The sequence below is a fragment of the Anolis sagrei genome, chromosome 3 (assembly GCF_037176765.1).
Source record: "Anolis sagrei isolate rAnoSag1 chromosome 3, rAnoSag1.mat, whole genome shotgun sequence".
NCBI classification, from domain to species: Eukaryota; Metazoa; Chordata; class Lepidosauria; order Squamata; family Dactyloidae; genus Anolis; species Anolis sagrei.
This window is the reverse complement of record NC_090023.1, coordinates 9,999,426-10,023,212: the sequence shown is the minus strand read 5'-3', so window position 1 is coordinate 10,023,212 and position 23,787 is coordinate 9,999,426. Positions and strand designations below refer to the sequence as shown.

General features: G+C 41.7%; 1 protein-coding gene across 1 annotated transcript in view; it reads left to right on the top strand.

Moving 5' to 3' along the window:
* The first annotated feature begins 9,629 nt into the window (after window positions 1–9,629).
* The window catches only part of INTS4 (integrator complex subunit 4), a 47,940-nt gene continuing 33,782 nt past the window's right edge, over window positions 9,630–23,787 (top strand). Inside the window, exons 1-8 of the mRNA XM_060771224.2 lie at window positions 9,630–9,757; window positions 12,825–13,022; window positions 13,814–13,931; window positions 14,465–14,571; window positions 16,887–17,072; window positions 19,130–19,180; window positions 19,600–19,688; window positions 20,921–21,041. Of these exons, the coding sequence (XP_060627207.2) occupies window positions 9,686–9,757; window positions 12,825–13,022; window positions 13,814–13,931; window positions 14,465–14,571; window positions 16,887–17,072; window positions 19,130–19,180; window positions 19,600–19,688; window positions 20,921–21,041 (942 nt within the window). The 5' untranslated portion in view covers window positions 9,630–9,685. The remainder of the gene's footprint in view (window positions 9,758–12,824; window positions 13,023–13,813; window positions 13,932–14,464; window positions 14,572–16,886; window positions 17,073–19,129; window positions 19,181–19,599; window positions 19,689–20,920; window positions 21,042–23,787) is intronic.

Here is a 23,787-nt window from a genome sequence, read left to right as displayed (position 1 = left end):
TGAAGGTGGTCAGCTGAAACATTCACACCTAGCTTCAGCAGAGAGCTCTTTGTCCCACCCTGGTCATTCCACAGATATATAACCCATTTTCCTAGTTCCAACAGACCTCACTACCTCTGAGGATGCTTGCCATAGATGCAGGCGAAACGTCAGGAGAAATGCCTCTAGAACATGGCCCTATAGCCCGAAAAAACCTACAAGAACCTAACTTCAAATGTGCTGGTGGTTAGTCAGGATAGCTCTGGGAGAATAATTGTAAATACTATTAAGACTATTGAAGATTGAGATATTATAGATAGATATTGAGAAACAGATATAGATTGAGATACTATAGATAAATATTGAGTAAGATTGAGTCATAGATAGATAAATTTAGTATTGAGATATTGAGCATTACTTCATCTCCAAAGCTAACCTTGAGCTATAGATAGGGGAAAAAACCTGCTTTTTTTCTGAACCATAGCAGCTCAGGGTTAGGGTGAAAGATTCCAGAATCTTATCTGCCATTTTGGGGAAAGGTTACCTTAGTAACTCAAGGAAAGAAAGATCATCTCTATTGCTTCACCAATTGACTGTTCTGTTTGTAACCTTGATGAACAGTGCCAAGTCTGCAAGGACTTTGAAGAATAAATATTCCTTTTTTGATGTTCAAAAGCCTTTAATAGTCTCAGTTGCTGAATGTCTCAAACTTCTAAAGAAAGACACTAGCAGTTCGCTCAGACATAGAGAACAGCACATCTTAGTTTATTTTTATAACGTCTGGGTGTAACGGCACAGGCACTAATAGTTCGGTGAGGCACCAGCACTCTTTGGCAGAGACGGCTAATAAAGACCTTGTGAAACTACAACTTCCATAGCATTTAGACATGGAAGTTAAAGTGGTGTCAAACTGCATTAATTCTACAATGTAGATGCACCCTAGATCCTTCAATGCAACTTTTGGCAGATGTTGACCATACAGTCACATTGTCGGACCCAGAGACGTTAATCGCCTTTGCAGTTCAGCATCCATATGTTGTTGGATTGCAACTCCCAGCCTTCCTCAACTTGCTTCCTAGGGCTGCTGGGAGTTCCAATCCAATAATATATGGAAAGCTATAAGATTCTTACCAGTGTGGTGTAGTGGTTTCGGTGTTGTATCTGCACACTGGAGTTCAGGGTTCAAATCCCCACTTGGCCATGGAAACCAACTTGGGCAAGTCACACTCTCTCAGCCTCAGAGGAAGGCGAAAGCAAACCTCCTCTGAACATATCTTGCCAAGGAAGTCTCATGATCGGTTTGCCTTAGGTTCTCCATAAGTTCGAGAGACACAACAACCTACTGCTAGATTATGGACACTTCCTCTCCTGCAGATGGTTTAGACTACAACTCCCATCAACTTCACTTAACATGACCAGTGATAAGGGATTGTGAGAGCTGTAGTACAGAATAGCAAAGTGACCGAAGCTTCCCTTGCTCTGCCTCACTTGATACTGATTTTGCAGATACTGTTTACACCAGGTCACACCCAGCCTCTGGCAACCCTTTCTGCTTATCTTTGCGGCATGGGAACAGTCATATTAACTCTAAGCTCTGGCATTTTTACAGATTGAGTCTTTATGAGGAACCTTGAGCATGCATTCCTAGACATACACAGTACATCTAATACTCAGTTCAGTCTCTCCTGGGAGTTAAGGTGCATCTATACTGTCATATCAATACAGTTTGACAGCACTTTAAATGCCATGGTTCAATGTCATGGAGTCATAGGAACTGGAGTCTGATAAGGTCCAATACTGTTTAGCAGAATAAAACATAGCATCCAGCCATGGCAGTTAAAGTGGCATCAAACTGCATTTATTTTGCAGTGTAGATGCACCCTTGCAGCCTCCAGACTTATTTTATATATACTCAAATATAATAATAATAATAATAATAATAATAATAATCTATATCTAAATAAAAATGTAATGTTCGTTTGTGGGATTAACAAAACTCAAAAACCATTGGGGGAATTGCCACCAAATTTGGACACAAGACACCTAACCACCCAATGTATGTCCTTCACTCATAAAAACACTGAAAAACACAGCAGAAGGGACTTAAAAAGCCCCCAAAAGCTAAATGACGAAAAGCTAAATGGCAATACAGAAAAAAGGGAAGAAAGGGAGGGAAGGGGAGAAAAGAAAGAAAGAAAGAAAAGAAAGAGGGAGGAAAAGAAAGAAGGAAAGGGAGAAGGAAGCATGGAAGCAAAGAGAAGGAAGGAAAGAGGTAGAGAAGGAAGGAAGGAGAGAAAGAGGGAGGGAAAGAAAAAGGGGGAAGAAAGGAAAGTTAGAGAAGGAAGAAAGGGGAGAAGGAAAGAAAAAAGAAAGAAGGAAGGAAAGAGGGAGTGAAGGAAGAGGGAAACATGTAGAGAAAGAGGGAGGGAAGGAAAGAAGGAAAGAGAGAAGGAAGAAAAGAGACAGCAGAAGAGAAAGAAAAAGGGGGAAGGAAGGAAAGAGATAGAGAAGGAAGGAATAAGAGGAGGAAAGAGGGGAAGGAAAGAAGGAAAGAGGGAGTGAAGGAAGGAGGAAAAGGAGAGAAAGAGAGAAAGTTGGCCACAGCAACGCGTGGCGGGTACAGCTAGTAATCTATATAAATTAAAATGTAATGTTCGTTTGTGGGATTAACATAACTCAAAAACCACTGGACGAATTGCTGCCAAATTTGGCCACAAGACACCTACTAACACAAGGAGTGACCACCACTCAAAAAATGATTTTGTAGTTGCTGGGATTTATAGTTCACCTACAATACAAGAGCATTCTGAACTCCACCAGTGATGGAATTGAAACAGATGTGACATACAGGACTCCAATGACCAACAGGAAACACTAGAAGGGTTTGGTGGGCATTGACCTTGAGTTTGGGAGTTGTAGTTCACCTACATCCAGAGAGCACTGTGGACTCAAACAATGAAGGCTCTGGACCAAACTTGGCACAAATACTCAATATGCCCAAATGTGAACACTAGTGGAGTTTGGGGGAAATTGACCTTGATATTTGGGAGTTGTAGTTACTGGGATTTATAGTTCACCTACAATCAAAGAGCATTCTGAATCCCACCAATGACAGAATTGGGGCAAACTTCCCACACAGAACCTCCATGATGACCAAAAGAAGTTGGCCTTCCAGTCCAACTCCCTTCACCAGGGCAAGAAAACATAATCAAAGCCCTCCTGACAAAGAGCCATCCAGCCATAGAGATATATATGATTCACACACAGAGAGATATAGTATCATAGATTTGAAAGAGACCCTTAAAGAAGGACAATGATTTATTTATTTATTTATTTATTTAGTACACTTGTATACCGCTAATATCTCAGCCTGTGCGGCGACTCATTGCGGTTTACAACATATTTAAAAATACAATATTCACTTTAAAAATATAAAATAAAATATAAAAATACATATATATACATACATAGTATTGGGCCACCAATACAGACCGGAACATCTCATAGTTAAAGTCGTAATCCAATTCGTTATCCTTGATTGCTAGTCCATGATCAAAACATCATCACATCGGAATTAGTTGAAAACTTGCTCGAACATCCAAGTTTTCAGTTTTTTCTGAAATGCCATTAGCGAGGTGGCTGATCTTATTTCAGTAGGGAGGGCATTCCAAAGCCGGGGGGCCACCACAGAAAAGGCCCTATCTCTCGTTCCCGCAAGCCGCACTTGTGAAGCAGGCGGGATGGAGAGAAGGGCTTCTCCTGAAGATCTTAGGGTCCTGGTGGGCTGATAGGCCGAGATACGTTCGGATAGGTATGTAGGGCCAGAACCGTTTAGGGCTTTAAAGGTCAAAGCCAGCACTTTGAATTGGGCTCGGTAGCTAATCGGTAGCCAGTGGAGCTGGTACAGCAGAGGAGTTGTATGCTCCCTGCGCCCTGCTCCTGTTAATACCATGGCTGCCGCCCGTTGGACTAATTGGAGCTTCCGGGCCGTCTTCAAAGGCAACCCCACGTAGAGAGCGTTGCAGTAGTCAAGGCGGGATGTAACCAGAGCGTGGACTACCGTGGCCAAGTCAGACTTCCCAAGGTACGGTCGCAGTTGGCGCACGAGTCTTAACTGTGCGAATGCTCCCCTGGTCACCGCCGAAACCTGGGGATCCAGGCTCAGCGATGAGTCCAGGATCACACCCAAACTGCGAACCTGTGTCTTCAGGGGGAGTGCGACCCCGTCTAACACAGGCTGTAACCCTATACCCTGTTCGGCCCTGCGACTGACCAGGAGTACCTCTGTCTTGTCTGGATTCAATTTCAATTTGTTCGCCCCCATCCAGACCGTCACAGCGGCCAAGCACCGGTTCAGGACCTCGACAGCCTCCTTAGTAGCGGGTGGGAAGGAGTGACAGAGCTGGACATCATCTGCGTACAGATGACACCGCACCCCGAAACTCCGGATGATCTCGCCCAGCGGCTTCATGTAGATGTTAAACAACATGGGGGACAGTATTGAACCCTGAGGAACCCCACAAAACAAAGGTTGTGGGGTAGAACAGGAGTCCCCCAGTGACACCTTCTGAGACCGACCCTCGAGGAATGACCGGAGCCACCCATTCCCGCGAGGCGTCCCAGAAGGATACCGTGGTCGACGGTATCGAAGGCCGCTGAGAGGTCGAGTAGCACCAACAGGGACACACTCCCCCTGTCGAGCTCCCGACGGAGATCATCCACTAAGGCGACCAAGGCTGTCTCGGTACCGTGTCCCGGCCTAAAGCCAGACTGTGCCGGGTCTAGATAATCCGTGTCTACCAAGAATGCCTGGAGTTGTGAGGCCACCACACGTTCCATGACTTTGCCCAAAAAGGGAAGATTGGAAACAGGCCGATAGTTTACCAATTGAGTGGGGTCCAGTGATGGTTTCTTCAACAGCGGTTTTATCACAGCTTGCTTTAAGCTGGCTGGGAAAATGCCTTCCCGAAGGGAGGCATTAACCACCACCTTAACCCACTCGGCCAATCCCCCTCTGGCCTCCTTTAGAAGCCAGGATGGGCAGGGGTCTAGGATGCATGTGGTAGCTCTCATTCCTCCAAGCACCTTGTCCACATCCTCGGTTTGAACCAATTGAAATGAATCCATCAAAATCGGACAAGCAGATGCTCGTGTTACATCCTCAGAGACTGCCGTTAATATGGTGTCCAGTCCAGAGCGGATCAAAGCGACTTTGTCTGTAAAGAACTGAGCAAAAGCTTCACAGCGAGCTGCCGCGTCATCAGGGCACCCATCCTGAATGGTGGGTTTTAAAAGGCCTCTGACAACTCGGAACAGTTCAGCCGGACGGTTCTTTGCAGACGCAATAGTGGCCGCAAAGAAAGTTTTCTTTGCGGCTCTTATTGCCGCGGCATATGACCTTAAAAAGGACACAAACAATGATATCTTGCATGTTCCAGGGTGGGCAAACCAGACACTCTCCATCTCAACACTGACAAAGAAACAGCAAGAAATAATGTTTACCCACAAGCAAAAAGAAATTACATATATTAAAAACCAACACTTTCTCGTTACTTTATTTTCCAGATCAACAGACTGGGCCACAGCAACACCTGGCAGGGGACGGCTAGTAATAATAATAAAACTTTCTTTATATTCCGCTCTATCTCTCCAAAGGGACTCAAGGCGGATTCCAAACATAAAAGACAAACATTCAATGCCCAAATACAACAACAATACATTCATGCTAACAAAATGTATACAGTAAATATGAATTATAACTTCACAAACTAAAATTAAATAAAAAGCACAGCCTGTTATAACAGACATAAGACAAAACGTCAAAGCAGCTGTGTGTTTATTATTCTTGTTCTTCGAGGCTATTTGAACAAATCACATGCCTCGGGTGAGCTAATGTTTACTTTCAAGCCACATCATGACTATTGTCTTCCATTGAAGTGTCTCATATCTGTTATACTGACTTTTGAAATCTCCAGTTACAAATAATACACAAAATTATTCACTATCCAGTTATATATTTATTTGATTTATCGTGCCAGGAGCAAACCAAACAGTTGTATTGCATTTTTTAACAAACAAACAAACAAACAAACAAAACACAAAGTTTGCAAGCTTGGTAGTTGATTAAATGTCCTTTGACGATTATTTGGCCACTTGGAGTGCTTCTGGTGTTGCTGCAAGAAGGTCCTCCATTGTGCATGTGGCAGGGCTCAGGTTGCATTGCAGCAGGTGGTCAGTGGTTTGCTCCTCTCCACACTCGCATGTCATTGACTCCACTTTATGGCCCCATTACTTAAGGTTGGCTCTGCATCTCATGGTGCCAGAGTGCAGTCTGTTCAGCACCTTTCAAGTCGCCCAGTCCTCTGTGTGCCCAGGAGGGAGTCTCTCATTTGGAATCAGCCATTGATTGGGGTTCTGGGTTTGAGCCTGCCACTTTTGGACTCTCGCTTTCTGAGGTGTTCCAGCAAGTGTCTCTGTAGATCTTAGAAAACTATTTCTTGATTTAAATTGTTGATGTGTTACTGATACCCAAACAGGGGATGAGCTGGCTTGGTCCTTTCACTATTGGCTGCCACTTCCCGGGGGATGTCAGGTGGTGCAATACCGGCTAAGCAGTGTAATTTCTCCAGTGGTGTAGTTATATATTATCATTTTAGCATCCCAAAATGTGGTTTAATTTCCTCTAAGGACCACTTTATCCCCATATCTTGTTTCCATTCTCATATTCCAATGATGGAAGCATGTTACTGAGCATGTACAGAGTGCCTTTGGGGACCCAAGCTTTGTATTTGAAGAAAAATGTCCAGCTAAACTTAAACTTTGACCAGGTTGCCTTTGCTCCCTTCTCCGGGACCCATCTATATTGCATAATGTCACGTTTTTCACTATATTTGTGGTTCTGATATGATAAATAAAAATCTACATTGCCATATAATGTACTGTCAGGATGCAATTTAACTGCATTGAATTGGATTATATGAGTCCAAAAATGCCATATAATGTAATATAATGCATGTAATGGAACCTCACCACCAATAGGAGGACTAGGGTTCTTAATAACTACTTCTATCCAGACTATCCCTGCCTGGCAAGTCCAACGGTGCATCTACACATGTTGAATGAATGCAGTTCCATACCATTTTTACTTCCACAGCGCAAAGCTAAAGCATCAGTACTCTTGGACCTTGGAAAACTACAACTATCAACAGTATAGACAAAAGACACACATACACAGAAGAAGAGCCTATTGAGCCTATTATTTTGTTATTGTTTGCATTTTATTTGATGTTATTATCTGTTATATGTATTTCATTTTGATTTCTTGTCATTGTTGAGTTTGGCCTCATGTTAGCCGTCCCGAGTTCCTGTGGGGAGATGGTGTTCGGGTAGAAATAAAGTTGTTTATTATTATTATTATTATTATTATTATTAATATTAGTAATATTAGGTTCTGAAGACCCGGGTTTGAATCCCTGTTTAGCCATGGAAACCCATTGGGTAACCAAGTTACACTCTCTCAGCCTCAGAGAAAGTCAATAGCAAACCTCTGAACATATTTTATATTACATGAAGCAGAAACTACTTCGCTTTTGGACCACCACTTCCAGAATAGCTGGCTTGGGGATTCTGGGACTGGTGATCCAAAAAACAAAGGATGGATGGTATCCTTGAAGTGACTGGCTTCACTCTGAAGGAGCTGGGGGTGGCCACGGCCAACAGGGAGTTCTGGCGTGGGCTGGTCCATGAGGTCACGAAGAGTCGGAAGCGACTGAACAAATAAACAACAAAATTAAATGTTAATCACGGTGATCAACGGAAACATTAACAGCTTCCTCCAACAGACAAGAGTTCTTTCTCCCACCCTGATATATAAACCCAATTTTCCTAGTTTCCAACAGACCTCACAACCTCTGAGGATGCCTGCCACAGATACAGGCGAAATGTCAGGAGAGAATGCTTCTGGAACGTGGCCACACAGCCCGAAAAACTTACAGTAACCCAGTGATTCTGGCTATGAAAGCCTTCAACAACACAATAATAATAATTAAAAAATTCACAAAAATGGGACTTGAAAGTGTGCATCTACACTGCAGAATTCATTCACATTGATGCCACTTTAACTGCCATGGCTCAATACTGTGGAATCTTGGGGTTTGTAGTTTGGTGAGTCACTAGAAGTCTTTGGCAGAGAAGCCTGGAAACCTTGCAAAACTGCAACTCCCAGGATTCCATGGGTGCATTTTTAACTTTATTTCTAAACTTTTGTATTATGCACACACACACGCTAGCCGTCCCCTGCCACCCGTTGCTGTGGCCCAGTCTATGTATATGTATTTTGTGGGTATATATATGTGTATATATGTGGTTTTGTGCATGCATTGTAATTTTTTTTTGCCTTTTAAGTCTCTTCTGCTGTGTTTTTTAGTGTTTTTATGTATTTTATTTATTTTTATTTGTATACTAGCCATCCCCTGCCATACATTGCTGTGGCCCAGTCTGTGTATATGTGCTTTGTGTGTGTGTAACTGTGTGTATATATTGTGTATATGTGTGTGTGTGTGGTCTTCTGCATGTGTTGTAATGTGTTTTTTCTTTTTTTGCCTTTTTAAGTCTCTTCTGCTGAATTTTTCAGTGTTTTTATGAGTGATGGGCACTAGTTGGCCGGATAGGTGTATTGTGTCCAAATTTGGTGTCAATTTGCCCAGTGGTTTTTGAGTTATGTTACTCCCACAAATTAACATTACATTTTTATTTATATTGATGATATCAAATCCAACATAAAAAGAGTCTCTATAGACATTCAAGTATATTTTATATTGCTGAGCGTAAACATGAAAACATACAGTAAGTGTGGAATACATGGGTATGCATTGCTGTGGCCCAGTCTGTGTATATGTGTATGTGCGTATATATTTGTGTATATGTGTATTTATGTGGTTATGCACATAAGTTGTAATGTAATGTATTTTTTATTTTATTTTTTTGCCTTTTAAAGTCTCTTCCAGTGTTTTTCAATGTTTTTATGAGTGATGACCTGATAGGTGTCCAAATTTGGTGTCAATTCGTCCAGTGGTTTTTGAGTTATGTTAATCCCACAAACGAACATTACATTTTTATTTATATAAATGTAATATCATATATATATATGTATATGTGTATATATATATATATATATATATATATAAAATAACATATAATATAATATATAAATGTCATAAATAATATATATATATATAATGCTATATACATATTATATTATAATATAACATATAATATAATATATAAATGTCATACATTATATATATATATATATATAGATATATATATAATTATATATTATAATATAACACATAATAAATATATAAATATATTATATCATATATAATATATATAGGTTTGCTGTGTAGTTCTACAGTGTAGATCCACCCAAAAGTGGTCTTCTGTTAGCTTACAAAATTAAATCAGGTTTCAAAAAATAATATTAATACAAAAATAGTTTTCCTTTCTTCTGAGCCATGTTTCTCATTCCCACTCTGCTTCTGTACATCAGTGATCTTAACTTCTTCAATTGGAAGCCTGAAGTCATGGTTGCGGTAAATACTACTTTGTCAGACAGGTCTCTTGAACCTTTTCCCACCGAGGAAGGCGGCTGGCTACGGTGGCTCCGAAGGGTCAGTAGTGACGGAAAAGCGAAACCGCGGGACTGATGCTTCGATCCAAGATGGCGGCGCACTTAAAGAAGCGAGTGTATGAAGAGTTCAGCAAAGTGGTCGTCCAGGTAACCGGGGGGGTCTTTTGAGACGCGGGTTGGGTGGCCTTGAGTGTAGATATATCTGTGGAATAATGTCCAGGGTTGGAGAAAGAACCCATGTCTGTTTGAAGCAAGTTTGAATAGCATTGAGTAGCAATGAAGCTGTAAAGTGAGGTATCTGCATAGAGGTAGCCTGGCTGTTGTTGCCTGGAGGCACTCTCTGTTTGGGAGGTGTTAACTGGCCCTTGATTGCTTTTTGCCTAGAGTTCTCCTGTTTCTGAGTGGTGTTCCTTATTTACTCTCTTGATTCTGGTGTTTTTTTTAATACTGGTAACTAACTCTTGTGATAATAATAATAATAATAATAATAATAATAATTTATTTATTTGACCAGTCTTATGACCATTTCAAAATGCAACACGAGTAAAAGACAAGGCAAAAAGGAGAGGACAGCAGCTGACATAGAATCAAAGAGTTGGAAGAGACCTCGTGGGCCATCCAGTCCAACCCCATTCTGCCAAGAAGCAGGAATGTTACATTCAAATCACCCCTGACAGATGGCCATCCAGCCTCTGTTTAAAAGCTTCCAAAGAAGGAGCCTCCACCACACTCCGGGGCAGAGAGTTCCACTGCTGAACGGCTCTCACAGTCAGTTAGGAAGTTCTTCCTAATGTTCAGGTAGAATAATAGAATCAAAGAGTTGGAAGAGACCTCTAGGGCCATCCAGTCCAACCCCATTCTGCCAAGAAGCAGGAAAATCACATTCAAAGCACCCTAACAGATGTCCATCCAGCCTCTGTTTAAAAGCTTCCAAAGAAGGAGCCTCTACCACATTCCGGGGCAGAGAGTTCCACTGCTGAATGGCTCTCACAGACAGGAAGTTCTTCCTCATGTTCAGAAGGTGGAATCTCCCTTCTTGTAGTTTGACGCCATTGCTTCATTGCGTCCTAGTCTCCAGGGAAGCAGAAAACAAGCCTGCTCCCTCCTCCCTATGACTTCCTCTCACATATTTATACATGGCACTCATCATGTCTCCTCTCAGCCTTCTCTTCTTCAGGCTAAACATGCCCAGCTCTTTAAGCTGCTCCTCATAGGGCTTGTTCTCCAGACCCTTGATCATTTTAGTCGCCCTCCTCTGGACACATTCCAGCTTGTCAATATCTCTCTTGATTTGGGGTGTCCAGAATTGGACACAATATTCCATCTGTCTTCACTTCACTTCACTTCTCTTCACTTATGGTGCCCAGAATTGGACACAATATTCCAGGTGTGACCTGACCAAAGCAGAATAGAGCATGGGTAGCATGACTTTCCTGGATCTAAACACTAGTTTCCTATTGATGCTTTTTTTGCTGCCACATCACATTGTTGGCTCATGATTCTTGAGATGATGGAACAAAAGAGAACAGACATATGGAAGAGTGGGGATTTGAACATTGGCCTTTAAAGTCATACCCTAATGCTCAGACCACAACACTATACTGGCTTTAAACATCCATATAGATATACTTATGTAAGGCAATACAAATTTATTTATTTATCGTGTCAGGGGCAACCAGACCATTGTATTACATTTCTAACAGAACAAAATAAACAAACAGGCAAAACACAAAGTTTGCAGGCTTGGTAGTTGATTAAATGTCCTTTGACCAGTATCTGGCCACTTGGAGTGCCTCTGGTGTTGCCGCAAGAAGGTCCTCCATTGTGCATGTGGCAGGGCTCAGGGTGCATTGCAGCAGGTGGTCAGTGGTTTGCTCTTCTCCACACTCGCATGTCGTGGATTCCACTTTGTAGCCCCATTTCTTAAGGTTTGCTCTGCATCTCGTGGTACCAGAGTGCAGTCTGTTCAGCGCCTTCCAAGTCACCCAGACTTCTGTGTGCCCAGGGGGAGTCTCTCATTTGGTATCAGCCATTGATTGACTCTCGCTGCCACTTTTGGACTCTCGGTTGCTGAGGTGTTCCAGTGAGTGTCTCTGTAGATCTTAGAAAACTATTTCTTGATTTAAAGCGTTGGCATGCTGGCTGATACCCAAAAAAGGGGTGGGCCAGAGATGTCACTGCCTTGGTCCTTTCACTATTGGTTGCTACTCCCTGGTGGATGTCAGCTGGTGCAATACCACCTAAACAGTGTAGTTTCTCCAATGTCTGTTTGAAGCAAATTTCAGTTAGTAAACTTGAATAGCATTGAGTAACCATGAAGCTGCAAAGTCAGTCAGTGAGGGTATCTTCAGAGGTAGCCTGGCTGTTGTTGCTTGGAAACATTCTGTTTGGGTATAGTGTTAACTGGCCCTTGATTGCTTGTTGTTTGGAGTTCTCCTGTTTCTGTGTGATGTTATTTATTTACTGTCTGGATTCTAGTTTTTTTTAATGCTGGTAACTAGATTGTGTTCATGTCCATGGTTGACATTTACAGCCCAGAAAAAAAATCATGTTACATAGTAATATTTTAAATTATTTTTTCAAACAAAAATACTGAATTACTTACGAAAGTAATCATTGCTCTTTGGATTTTTTCACAGATATCTTGCTACATTCACATGCAGAATCAAAACACACACACATATAGCATAGGTTGTCTTCTTAAAGGAAGGCGTTAGAGAGGAGGAGTTAGGGGTGAAAAGTGATCTCCCTTTTCTGTGCTCCTGTACTCTCCCCTTCTCTCTCTGCACTCTCCATTTTTCTCTATGAGGGGCTTTTCCCCTTTCCATTGTCATCAGCTGACCACCAGAAGCGACTTGCAATTTCTCAAGTCACTCCTGACACGACCAAAAAAAAAAAAAGCTGGCCACCGTGCACATTCTGATTTTAATTTTTTTTAATGTGTATGTCGCAATATATATTTATATACTGTAAACATGGCCCCCTAAAACCATTGCAAATGCAAGAAAATTACTGTTATTAACTCATTCTTAAATTGCCCCCTTTAAAAAATCAAATTGCCCCTCTGTGAGGTGTGTGCCCCACATTGGGAACCAGGGATCTAGATGGCTATAATAACAAGGCAATTCTTACAGCTTAATGTGTGGAGAATCATTTAGCATTTCCTGCCTCCTTTCTTTGAGGAAACACAGCCTTACACAGTTTATTGTTACAGCAACAGCAGCATGAAGAGATTTCTGCGAAGAAGCTCCGGCTGACCAAGCCAAGTAAGTCAGCAGCACTCCACGTGGATCTGTGCAAGGCGACTTCACCAGCAGATGCTCTGCAGTACCTGCTGCAATTTGCCAGGAAGCCCGTGGAACCAGAAAGCGTGGAAGGAGTGGTCCGAATCTTGCTGGAGCATTATTACAAGGTGAGATGAGTAGGTCCTACAGTTTGATCACCACGGCTCAGTGTTCTGGAATTCTGGGAATAGTAGTTTGGTGAGGCACCATCTTTTTTGGCAGAGAAGGCTAAAGACCTTGAAAAAACTCCCATGATTCCATTGCATTGAGTCGTTAACAGTTAAAGTGATTTCAGACTGCATCAGTTCTTGAGTTTTATTTGTCGTGTCAGAGCAACCAGTCAATTTTATTACATTTCTAACAGAACAAAACAAACAAACAAAATACAAAATTTGCGGGTTTGGTAGTTGATTAAATGTCCTTTGACCAGTATCTGGCCACTTGGAGTGCTTCTGGTGTTGCTGTAAGAAGGTCCTCCATTGTGCATGTGGCAGGGCTCAGGGTGCATTGCAGCAGGTGGTCAGTGATTTGCTCTTCTCCACACTCGCATGTCGAGGATTCCACTTTGTGGCCCATTTCTTAAGATTGGCTCTGCATCTCGTGGTGCCAGAGTGCAGTCTGTTCAGCGCCTTCCAAGTCGCCCAGTTTTCTTTGTGCCCAGGGGGGAGTCTCTCATTTGGTATCAGCCATTGGTTGAGGTTCTGGGTTTGAGCCTGCCACTTTTGGACTCTCGCTTGCTGAGATGATCCAGAAGTTATAGAGTGTAGATCAGGCATGGGCAAACTTCAACCCTCCAGATGTTTTGGACTTCAACTCCCACAATTTCTAATAGCCTACTGGGTTGGAATCACATTCAATCACATTCAGGGAGACTGAAATAATTCAGGTTTCCTCTGTTGTTGTTTTTTTATCTCTATAGGAGAATGATCCTTCTGTCAGACTGAAGATTGCTTCCCTGTTGGGCTTGCTGTCAAAGACTCCAGGGTTTTCTCCTGACTGCATTCTGGATGATGCCATTAACACACTTCAGAATGAGAGTACGTAAGATTTTTCCAGTGGAGTTTGATAAGAAATTGGAATCTGTCCAGACTGAATTTTGGGTTTATTTGTGTCAGGTGCTGTCATCAATATATGCATAAAGCTGCTTTATATTTAGTTCCATTATTCCCCTCTGGCCAAAAGAATACAGTTCTTTTTCTGCCAGCTGGATTTGGCCAAAGATTGTTTCTTTCATTTTCAGATGACTTCTTTCCAATCCTGTGGTGCAGTACAGATTTTCTTTTCTTGTTTTATTTTAACCTTTGTAAACTTCTTTGTGTTCCATGTTGGGACAAAGGTGGTATATACATATCAGCAACTACTACTACCACTGCAGAGGAAAATAATACATTTCCTTTCTCCATCTTTCTGCTCCCCCCCCCCCTCAGTTATTCGTACCCCATTTATAGCTGAAAGCTTTATACAGGGTTTCTTGCGTTGTATAGCTCTGAAAACCTCTGTTTTCTTAAACAGCCATTCTGGGACATGAGTGAATGCAAACCATATTATTATTATTTATTATTGTTCTTAGAGTCGCACCAGGTTCTTGCTCAGCTGCTGGATACCTTACTGGTGATTGGGAAGAAGCTCCAAGACAGCCTTGCAGTGCGTGTGCGCCTGGTAGATGTCGCTTGCAAGGTAACTAGCAATGTGAACTAGTGAAAATATTATTAGTGAATTGATCATAGGGAAGTAATGGCCACTTCTAGTTCAAACATTTAAAAAAATGGATGCTTGTTCCTGTACCTAGTTCTTCTCTGGTTTTGCCTGCTTCCTCATATTGCAACTGCTATCTTTGTTTTCATTTCTGGCCAGTCTCAAGAGCTAAATCCTTTGAAACAGATAATTTATTTGCATCTGTTTATGTACTGTCTGTCTCTGTCAGTTGTATAATGAAATTGAATGTTTGCCATATATGTATCTGAAACTGCTTTGAGTCCCCTAGGGGTGAGAAAAGCGGTATAGAAATACTATAAAATAAAATAAAATAAATAATTGGCTCTGAGTCCCCTCAGAGAGATAGAGCAGAATATAAACAAAGTATATTATTATTATTACCATTTTTCCTAGTTCCAACAGACCTCACTACCTCTGATGATGCTTGCCATAGATGCAGGCGAAACGTCAGGAGAGAATGCCTCTAGACCATTGCCATACAGCCCGACAAAACCTACTACAACCCATTATTACCATTATTATTATAATAAAAAGATATGATGAAATGAACAAAGCATTGGCTTTCAGTCCTTGCAGAGGAACTCGTAGGGACAGCCAGGATTATATCTTCTGAGGATAGTTGGAAATTGGAGGGTACAAGATCAAAATCAGGGGTCAGCAACTACACAGAGGATAGGGCCCAATTTTCTATCTACACACTCATAAGCATACCAGAATATCTTCTTTCTGTTTTGTTCTTCCTTGGTAACTAGTAGTTTGGGTTTTTTGTGTGTGTCAGAAGTGACTTGAGAAACTGCAAGTCGCTTCTGGTGTGAGAGAATTGGCCGTCTGCAACGATGTTGCCCAGGAGACGCCCAGATGTTTTACCACCCTGTGGGAGGCTTCTCTCATGTCCCTGCATGGGAAGCTGGAGCTGACATATGGGAGCTCACCCCGCTCCCCGGATTTGAACTGCCAACCTTTCTGTCAGTAGTCCTGTCAGCACAAGAGTTTAACCCAGTGGTTCTCAACCTGTGAGTCCCCAGATGTTTTGGCCTACAACTCCCAGAAATCCCAGCTAGTTTACCAGCTGTTAAGATTTCTGGGAGTTGAAGGCCAAAAACATCTGGATACCCCAGGTTGAGAACCACTGGTTTAACCCATTGTGCCACCAGAGACTATAGTGGTAACTAGTAGTGCCACTGAATGAGAGATGGAAGGAAAAGAAGGTATTTCATAGGTTGGGCAGTGAGAACTGGGGGTGATTCCTGTGTCAAAGAGGGGTTTTTAGTGGGTATTGCTTGTTCCTTGATAGCAAACAACACCTTCAGAAAGTCCCACTTTTGGGCCCCTTCCATACAGCTGTATAAAAACCAAATTGAACTGGATTATATTGCAGTGTGGACTCAGATTGTCCAGTTCAAAGCAGATATTGTGGATTATCTGCCTCAATATTATTGTTATGGGGTTGTGTGGAAGGGCTCCTACTCAACCATTAAGGTATAGGAACCACACCATGTTTTCACTCTGGTGACTAATATTTGAGGGAATTTGGAGTGGATTGAACAGTTGGGTTTTCAGATGACTAATATTTGAGGGGATTTGGAGTTCTGAAATGGATTGAACAGTTGCGTTTCCAGATGTTTGCAGGCATTCTGGAGGACTTTTGTTGTGATTTTCAGGCAGTTTTTCATCTGGAAATTCTGTCTAGCTCTAGTCTTCTGGAGAACCATGAGAGACAATGTCTATGTGAACAGACGCCCAGATTTAGTTTGAACAAAGGACAAGAATATCCAGAATAATTTTCCTTTATAGGGGAAGCAGCTGTTCAATAAATATTCCTCTGATAAAGATAAAAATGGCATGGGAAACTAGAACTACTTTTTTTTTTTACTGATTTTAACTATCTAATTATAACTCGCCAAATTGCTTAGTATGGTCTTAATGTGTTAGAACTTTTAGAAAAGTTTCATATTGTTTGATTGGTTAAGCCAATTTATTGTACACTGACCTAAGATTCTATGGTATAGGCCAGGATATCAATGTGGAAAGAACTTCCTGACTGTGAGAGCCGTTCAGCAGTGGAACTCTCTGCCCCAGAGTGTGGTGGAGGCTCCTTCTTTGGAAGCTTTTAAGCAGAGGCTGGATGGCCATTTGTCAGGGGTGATTTGAATGCAATATTCCTGCTTCTTGGCAGGGGGTTGGACTGGATGGCCCATGAGGTCTCTTCCAACTCTTTGATTCTATGATTCTATGAAAGTAATTAAATAAATGATATGTTTCCCTATCTTCCTTAGCATCTGACTGATTCCTCCCATGGTGTAAGAAACAAATGCCTTTTGCTGATTGGCTGCCTTGGAACTGTGGAAAAGGGCTCCGTGAAAGATCCCGAAGGCCAGCCTGCCAAAGATGTTCAGAAAATCATAGGGGATCACTTTAATGACCAGGATCCTCGGGTCAGGACTGCAGCTATAAAAGCTATGGTATGTATGGGTAGTGATGTTGTGGTTCAGCCAGCTGAGGATGATGATGAGGGGTTTGGGGGTGCAGGGCCTGATGCTTCTGGAGGTGCTCAGACAGATGGGATGTTGGAACAGGATGGTGATTCCCCGATTGGGAGAACGGAGGGGTATTTATATAAATATCTATATATATATAAATGCTCTGTGCATAATGAGTACCTTAAAAACAAAAGAACCAGTGAACAAAAACACACAAAATTTGGCAACAAAACGTCTCACAACACAAGGACAACACAACTCAAAAAATTATGATTTTGTCATTTGGGAGTTGTAGTTGCTGGGATTTATAGCTCACCTGCAATCAAAGAGCATTCTGAACCCCACCAACGATGGAATTGAACCAAACTTGGCACACAGTTCTCCCATGACAAACAGAAAATACTGGAAGGGTTTGGTGTCCTTTGGTTTTGGAGTTGTAGTTCACCTACATCCAGAGATCACTCTGGACTCAGACTATGATGGATCTGGACCAAACTCTACACGAATACTCAATATGCCCAAATGTGAACACTGGTGGGGTTTGGGGAAAATAGAATTTTGACATTTGGGAGTTGTAGTTGCTGGAATTTATAGTTCACTTACAATCACAGAGCATTCTGAACCCCACCAGCGATACAATTGGGCCAAACCTCCCACACATAACCCCCATGTGGGCAACAGCAATGCATGGCAGGGGACGGCTAGTACGTTTATATAAATAAATATAGGGTATTTTTTATATTTATAAAATATAAATGTATTTTATTTATATTTATAAAAACATACATATATTTATAGGGTATAAATATAGGAAATAAATAAATAAATAAATAAATAAATTTGGTTGATTCTCTGTGTGAAAATGAAACTGTTTTAAAAGCTGACAGACAGAGAAGGGAGGAAGTGGGGTTGGACAGAGATTCAAGGCTGCTCCTGCGGGGGAAGAATTCTAGGTGCAAACTGAGCCATGGTTTGCACCTCCGCAGAGGTGGAGAGAGACTTCTCAAGACCAGCGGAATACTTTCATGCATTTCTGTCCTTAATTAGGGAAAGAATAGCTGTCAGGTCTCAGATCAAAACTGGTCTCAGATCAAGCAACGTAGCAAATAGAGCAAGGAGCTCCTGCCTTGTTCCTGGTCTTATCTTAGCTTCAAGCAAAATTTCCTAGTCAAGTTTTGCTACCAGTCTTGGGGATTTTATCATGGATTCAAGCTCATGTTTTGTTCTTTGTTTCTTGGACTACTCAAGCTCATGTTTTATTCCTTGTCTCTTGGATTAATCAAGCTCATGTTGGTTCCATGCACCTTGGAGAGGCCCTACTCACGCTCCCACCTGTATCGCAAGTATGATTGGTGGGGATGAGAGAAAGGGCCTTCTCGGTGGTGGTCCCTCGATTCTGGAACTCACTCCCTAAGGACATCAGGCATGCCCCATCTCTGGCAGTCTTTAGGAGGAGCTTGAAAACATGATTGTTCCAGTGTGCCTTCCCAGAATAATGAACCCTTAGCATTATGTCCTCCAAAGCACTTTATACTGATTTAGGACTGCTTCTATGTCTCCATCAACGCTCCATCTCCTTTACCTTGCTCATGCCTAGCATTATTTTTTAAACTTCAATTACAGTTGGCCCAGCCATAGATTTTAAATGTGCACTGTACTTTGTTTAATGTGTATGCTATTTGTGTATGAGATTTATTTTAATTGCCTTGTATTGTGTCTGTTATTGCTTGTATTGATGTATTGCGGGCTCGGCCTCATGTAAGCCGCACCGAGTCCCATGGGGAGATGGTAGCGGGGTATAAATAAAGTTATTATTATTATTATTGGATTAATATTCATGCTTTAACCTTTATTTAAAGCAGGGATGGGGAAGACGCAAGTCTTTATTTCCTTATTTTTGCCCCTAAAAGTCCTGGGGGCAATTTCGTCACGTTGATTCCCTTCATTTGTCTGTTTTAGACTCAGTAGAGACATTTTGGACTCTTCAAAAACTCTTTTTCTTTGGAAGTAACAAACTGGAGGTTTTTTTTCCCCTATAGCTCCAGCTCCATGAAAGAGGGTTGAAGCTGCAGCAAACCATTTACAATCAGGTAATTTGCTGTGTTTTATGTGTTCAGTGAGAGACACTCACATACTGCACATTTAGGAGAGTGACAGGTTTGAATGTTGCATTGGAGAAGACCTAATTGTGGGTTGCCTTGAGTCCCACTCATGGGAAGAGGGTGGATTATAACTGAATAAATGGAAATAATATGAGGTGCCATTTTGAAGAGCTATCTGAATTTTGCAGATTGTTTTCTGAGGTGTGAGGGGGTGCAAAACTTCTACACAACTTTTGGGGTCCCAACCACAGCTATATTGGCTTGAGTTTTAGTCCGAGAGCCATCCGTATTTACTTAGTTAAATGTGTTTATATCTCATAAATTACACACTGTGTAAAATAGATGGAGTGATAACACAAAATAAAAGATTTTATGATTAATGATTGCTTGGAAACCTTCCATTTCAGGCATGTAAGCTCTTAACAGATGACTACGAACAGGTCCGCAGTGTTGCCGTTCAGCTCACCTGGGTTCTCAGTCAGCTTTATCCAGAAAGGTAGGCATGGGTGTTAGATTAGCCACAAAGAAGGATGTAAAGGTGAAGAAGGAGATTCTGAAGACTGAGTTGCACATTTGTTGCACCAATATTTTGAAAATCTGTAGAGGAAGCTGGGCAGCATTGACTGCTTATTCTGCAATGTTTGCAGAATCCTGGATTTTCCATCATTGAAAATAGTATCATTAAAAAAGCAGAGTTAAACAGTATTATAGTTTCAGTCAACGACAATGACAACCAATGATAAAATGCGAGAATTGTAGGTTTTTTCGGGCTATATGGACATGGTCTAGAGTTCCTCTGGAACTAGGAAAAAGGGTTTATATATCTGTGGAAGTTCCTAGTTCCAACAGACCTCACTACCTCTGAGGATGCTTGCCATAGATGCAGGTGAAACGTCAGGAGAGAATACCTCTAGACCATGGCCATATAGCCCGAAAAAACCTACAACAACCCAATAATAATAATAATAATAATAATAATAATAATAATAATAATAAACTGGAAAAGCTGACACGATATGAGGGTTTAAAAATCGAACTGCAAAGACTCTGGCACAAACCAGTAAAGGTGGACCCAGTGGTGATCGGCACACTGGGTACAGTGCCTAAAGACCTTGGCCTGCACTTAAACACAATCGGCACAGACAAAATTACCATCTGCCAGCTCCAGAAGGCCACCTTACTGGGATCTGCACACATTATTCACCGATACATCACACAGTCCTAGACACTTGGGAAGTGTCCGACGTGTGATCCAATACAACAGCCAGCGAAGTGTCTGCTGTGGACTCATCTTGTTGTGTTTCTAATAATAATAATAATAATAATAATAATAATTAGTGTGCAGCCTGTGCCTTAGCTTAGGAAATAGAAACTGGCTCCTGTTCCTCGGCCACTTATGCCTTAGAGTGACCAAGGGCCTTGAGAAGGGTATTTTGTGTGTTTGTGAATGTATATATGTATGCTTTTGATTGTGTGTTCCTGCATGGCAGGGATTTGGACTGGATGGTCCTTGTGGTCTCTTCCTATTTATGCCATACAAAACTCTGGGGTGCACCATACAAAAGCTATTGTGTGGTTTATTCCAGATGATTAATTTTTCTGTAGTTTTTAAGGGAAAACCCTATAATGTAACTCCTAGCAATTTTTTTTGGCCAGATAAAACAAAATCTTGACACAATGCATTGTATTCATAGCACACATGTAATACCTTGTCTCTCCCTGTTGTAGTATTGTCCCAATCCCTTCCTCCAATGAAGAAATCCGTCTAGTTGACGATGCATTTGGCAAAATTTGTCACATGGTCAGCGATGGCTCATGGGTGGTGAGAGTCCAAGCTGCTAAATTGCTGGTAAGTGCCCTTCTCTTTATTCTTAAGTGGTTAGAAAGCAGGACATAATTGGCTGGCTGGAACATTAAATACATGAAGGTTGTTGTTGTTTATTCGTTCAGTCGTTTCCGACTCTTTGTAACCTCATGGACCAGCCCATGCCAGAGCTGTCACCACCCTCAGCTCCTTCAAGGCTAATTATTGTTATTTAGAAATGTCTTTGACCTGCTTCTGAAGAGGGCTTTCTTGAGCCCCTTTCCAAAGGCTGGAGAAGAGTATTTGGAACAAGAAGAAAAGCTGTTGAGCTTGGGTCCTTTATATGGAAAAGGTGTGCTTCTTCATTGTATCATTGTGATCATACCATTTGCTGTGTATTCAGAAAACTCAAAAGTTCTAATAATGGGAGTTGGTAGTTTTTACAGGGTGCATCTACACTGTAGAATTAATGTGGTTTGACACCACTTTAATTGCCAAGCCTCATTATTATTAACTTTTATTTATATCCTGCAAAATCTCCCTAAGGACTCGATGCGGCTTATAAAGGCCAAGGCCTCTGACAACAACAACATACAATACACAATAAAACTCATAAGAAAATAATGAACATCAAGCAAAACAATAAAACAGTAATAGTAGTCTACCTCTCAAAATGGTGACAGGAAGTAATAGTCCACTATTTTACATTACCATTTTGAGAAGGACTCTGATTAAAACATTTATACATGTGTGTATTTCAAAATTTCGATAGATGCAGGCGAGAATGCCTCTAGACCATGGTCATATAGCCCGAAAAAACTTACAACAACCCAGTTTCAAAATTTTGTTTATATCCTGCATTTCTCCTGAACAGGATTCAAAGTAGGTTACAGCAGAGGCCCCTTCCACGCAGCTGAATAAAATCCCACAAAATATTTATTTATTTCCTATATTTATATCTCACCCTTCTCACCCCTCCAACAATTTTTTGAATAATTTTTATTTATATGTGCTAATCTTACTGGTGTTAGATACCATCTCCAGCCCATCCCCTGTTTGGGTATCAGCCAGCACGTCAACGACTTAAATCTAGAAATAGTTTTCTAAGATCTACAGAGACACTCACTGGAACACCTCAGCAAGCGAGAGTCCAAAAGTGGCAGGCCCAAACCCAGTACCTCAACCAATGGCTGATACCCAATGAGAGACTCCCCCCTGGGCACACAGAGGACTGGGCGACCTGGAAGGCACTGAACAGACTGCGCTGTGGCACCACGAGATGCAGAGCCAACCTTCAGAAATGGGGCTACAAAGTGGAATCCTCGACATGCGAGTGTGGAGAGGAGCAAACCACTGACCACCTGCTGCAGTGCACCCTGAGCCCTGCCACATGCACAAGGGAGGACCTTCTTGCAGCAACACCAGAGGCACTCCAAGTGGCCAGATACTGGTCAAAGGACATTTAATCAACTCTCATACTCACAAATTTTGTAATCTGCTTGTTTGCTTTGCTCTGTTAGAAATGTAATATAATTTGACTGGTTGTTCTGATACGACAAACCCTTCTCACCCCCGAGGGAGGACTCAGGGCGGCCTCACAAACACCATACGGTGTTGTCATAATAAAACAATCAACAATACATTAAAATATTAAAAATATTAAAACAATAGATTAACACACGCCTATTAAAATCAGAGTCTAAAATCCAGTCCGGGTCAAATCATTGCCATAAGTGTTAAAATCTGCTTTGAACTGGAATATATGGCAGTGTGGACTCAGATATCTAGTTCAAAGCAGATATTGTGGGACTTTCTGCATTGATAGTCTGGTATAAAAGGCTGTGTGGAAGGACCCAAAGATACTTGGTCTTATTGAGGATTTCGCATAGTCAGTGAGTGTTTATACATGTTTATGGTTGCTGGTATGTATGTCTGTGTATATCTATATAAATAAAAAATATAATGCTCGTTTATGGGATTAGCATAACCCAAAAACCATTGGGCGAATTGACACCAAATTTGGACACAAGACACCTACTAACCTAAGGAGCGACCATCACTCAAAAAATTAGTTTTGTCATTTTGGAATTGTAGTTGCTGGGATTTATAGTTCACCTACAATCCAAGAGCATTCTGAACTCCACCAATGATGGAATTGAACCAATCTTGGCACACAGAACTCCAATGACAAACAGAGAATACTGTAAGGGTTTGGTGGGCATTGACCTTGAGTTTGGGAGTTGTAGTTCACCTACATCCAGAGAGCATTGTGGACTCAAACAATGATGGATCTGGACCAAACTTGGCACAAATATTCCATATGCCCAAATATGAACACAGATGGAGTTTGGGGGAAATAGACCTTGACATTTGGGAGTTGTAGTTACAGACCACTGGTGATCCATGGACCACAGGTTGGGAACCACTGACATAACTAGTACGAATGTGCACCACAGTTACAGATTTTTTTTATCAGCATTATCTGTCAGATAAGGTATAATATCATCCATCTCTGTGTCAGGCAGAGCTGTTAGGTTGCTAAACTGTAGTCCCTTCCACACAACTGAATAAAATCCCACATTGCACCGGGATTGTGGCGCAGCTGGCTGAGTGTCAGCTGCATTACGATCACTCTGACCAAAAGGTCACGAGTTCGAAGCCAGCCCGGGCTGGAGTGGGTGTCCAGCCATTGTGTAGCCCGTTGTCGACCTTTGCAACCTGAAAGACAGTTGCATCTGTCAAGTAGGAAAATAAGGTACCACCTTGTGTGGGAGGCTAAATTTAACTAATT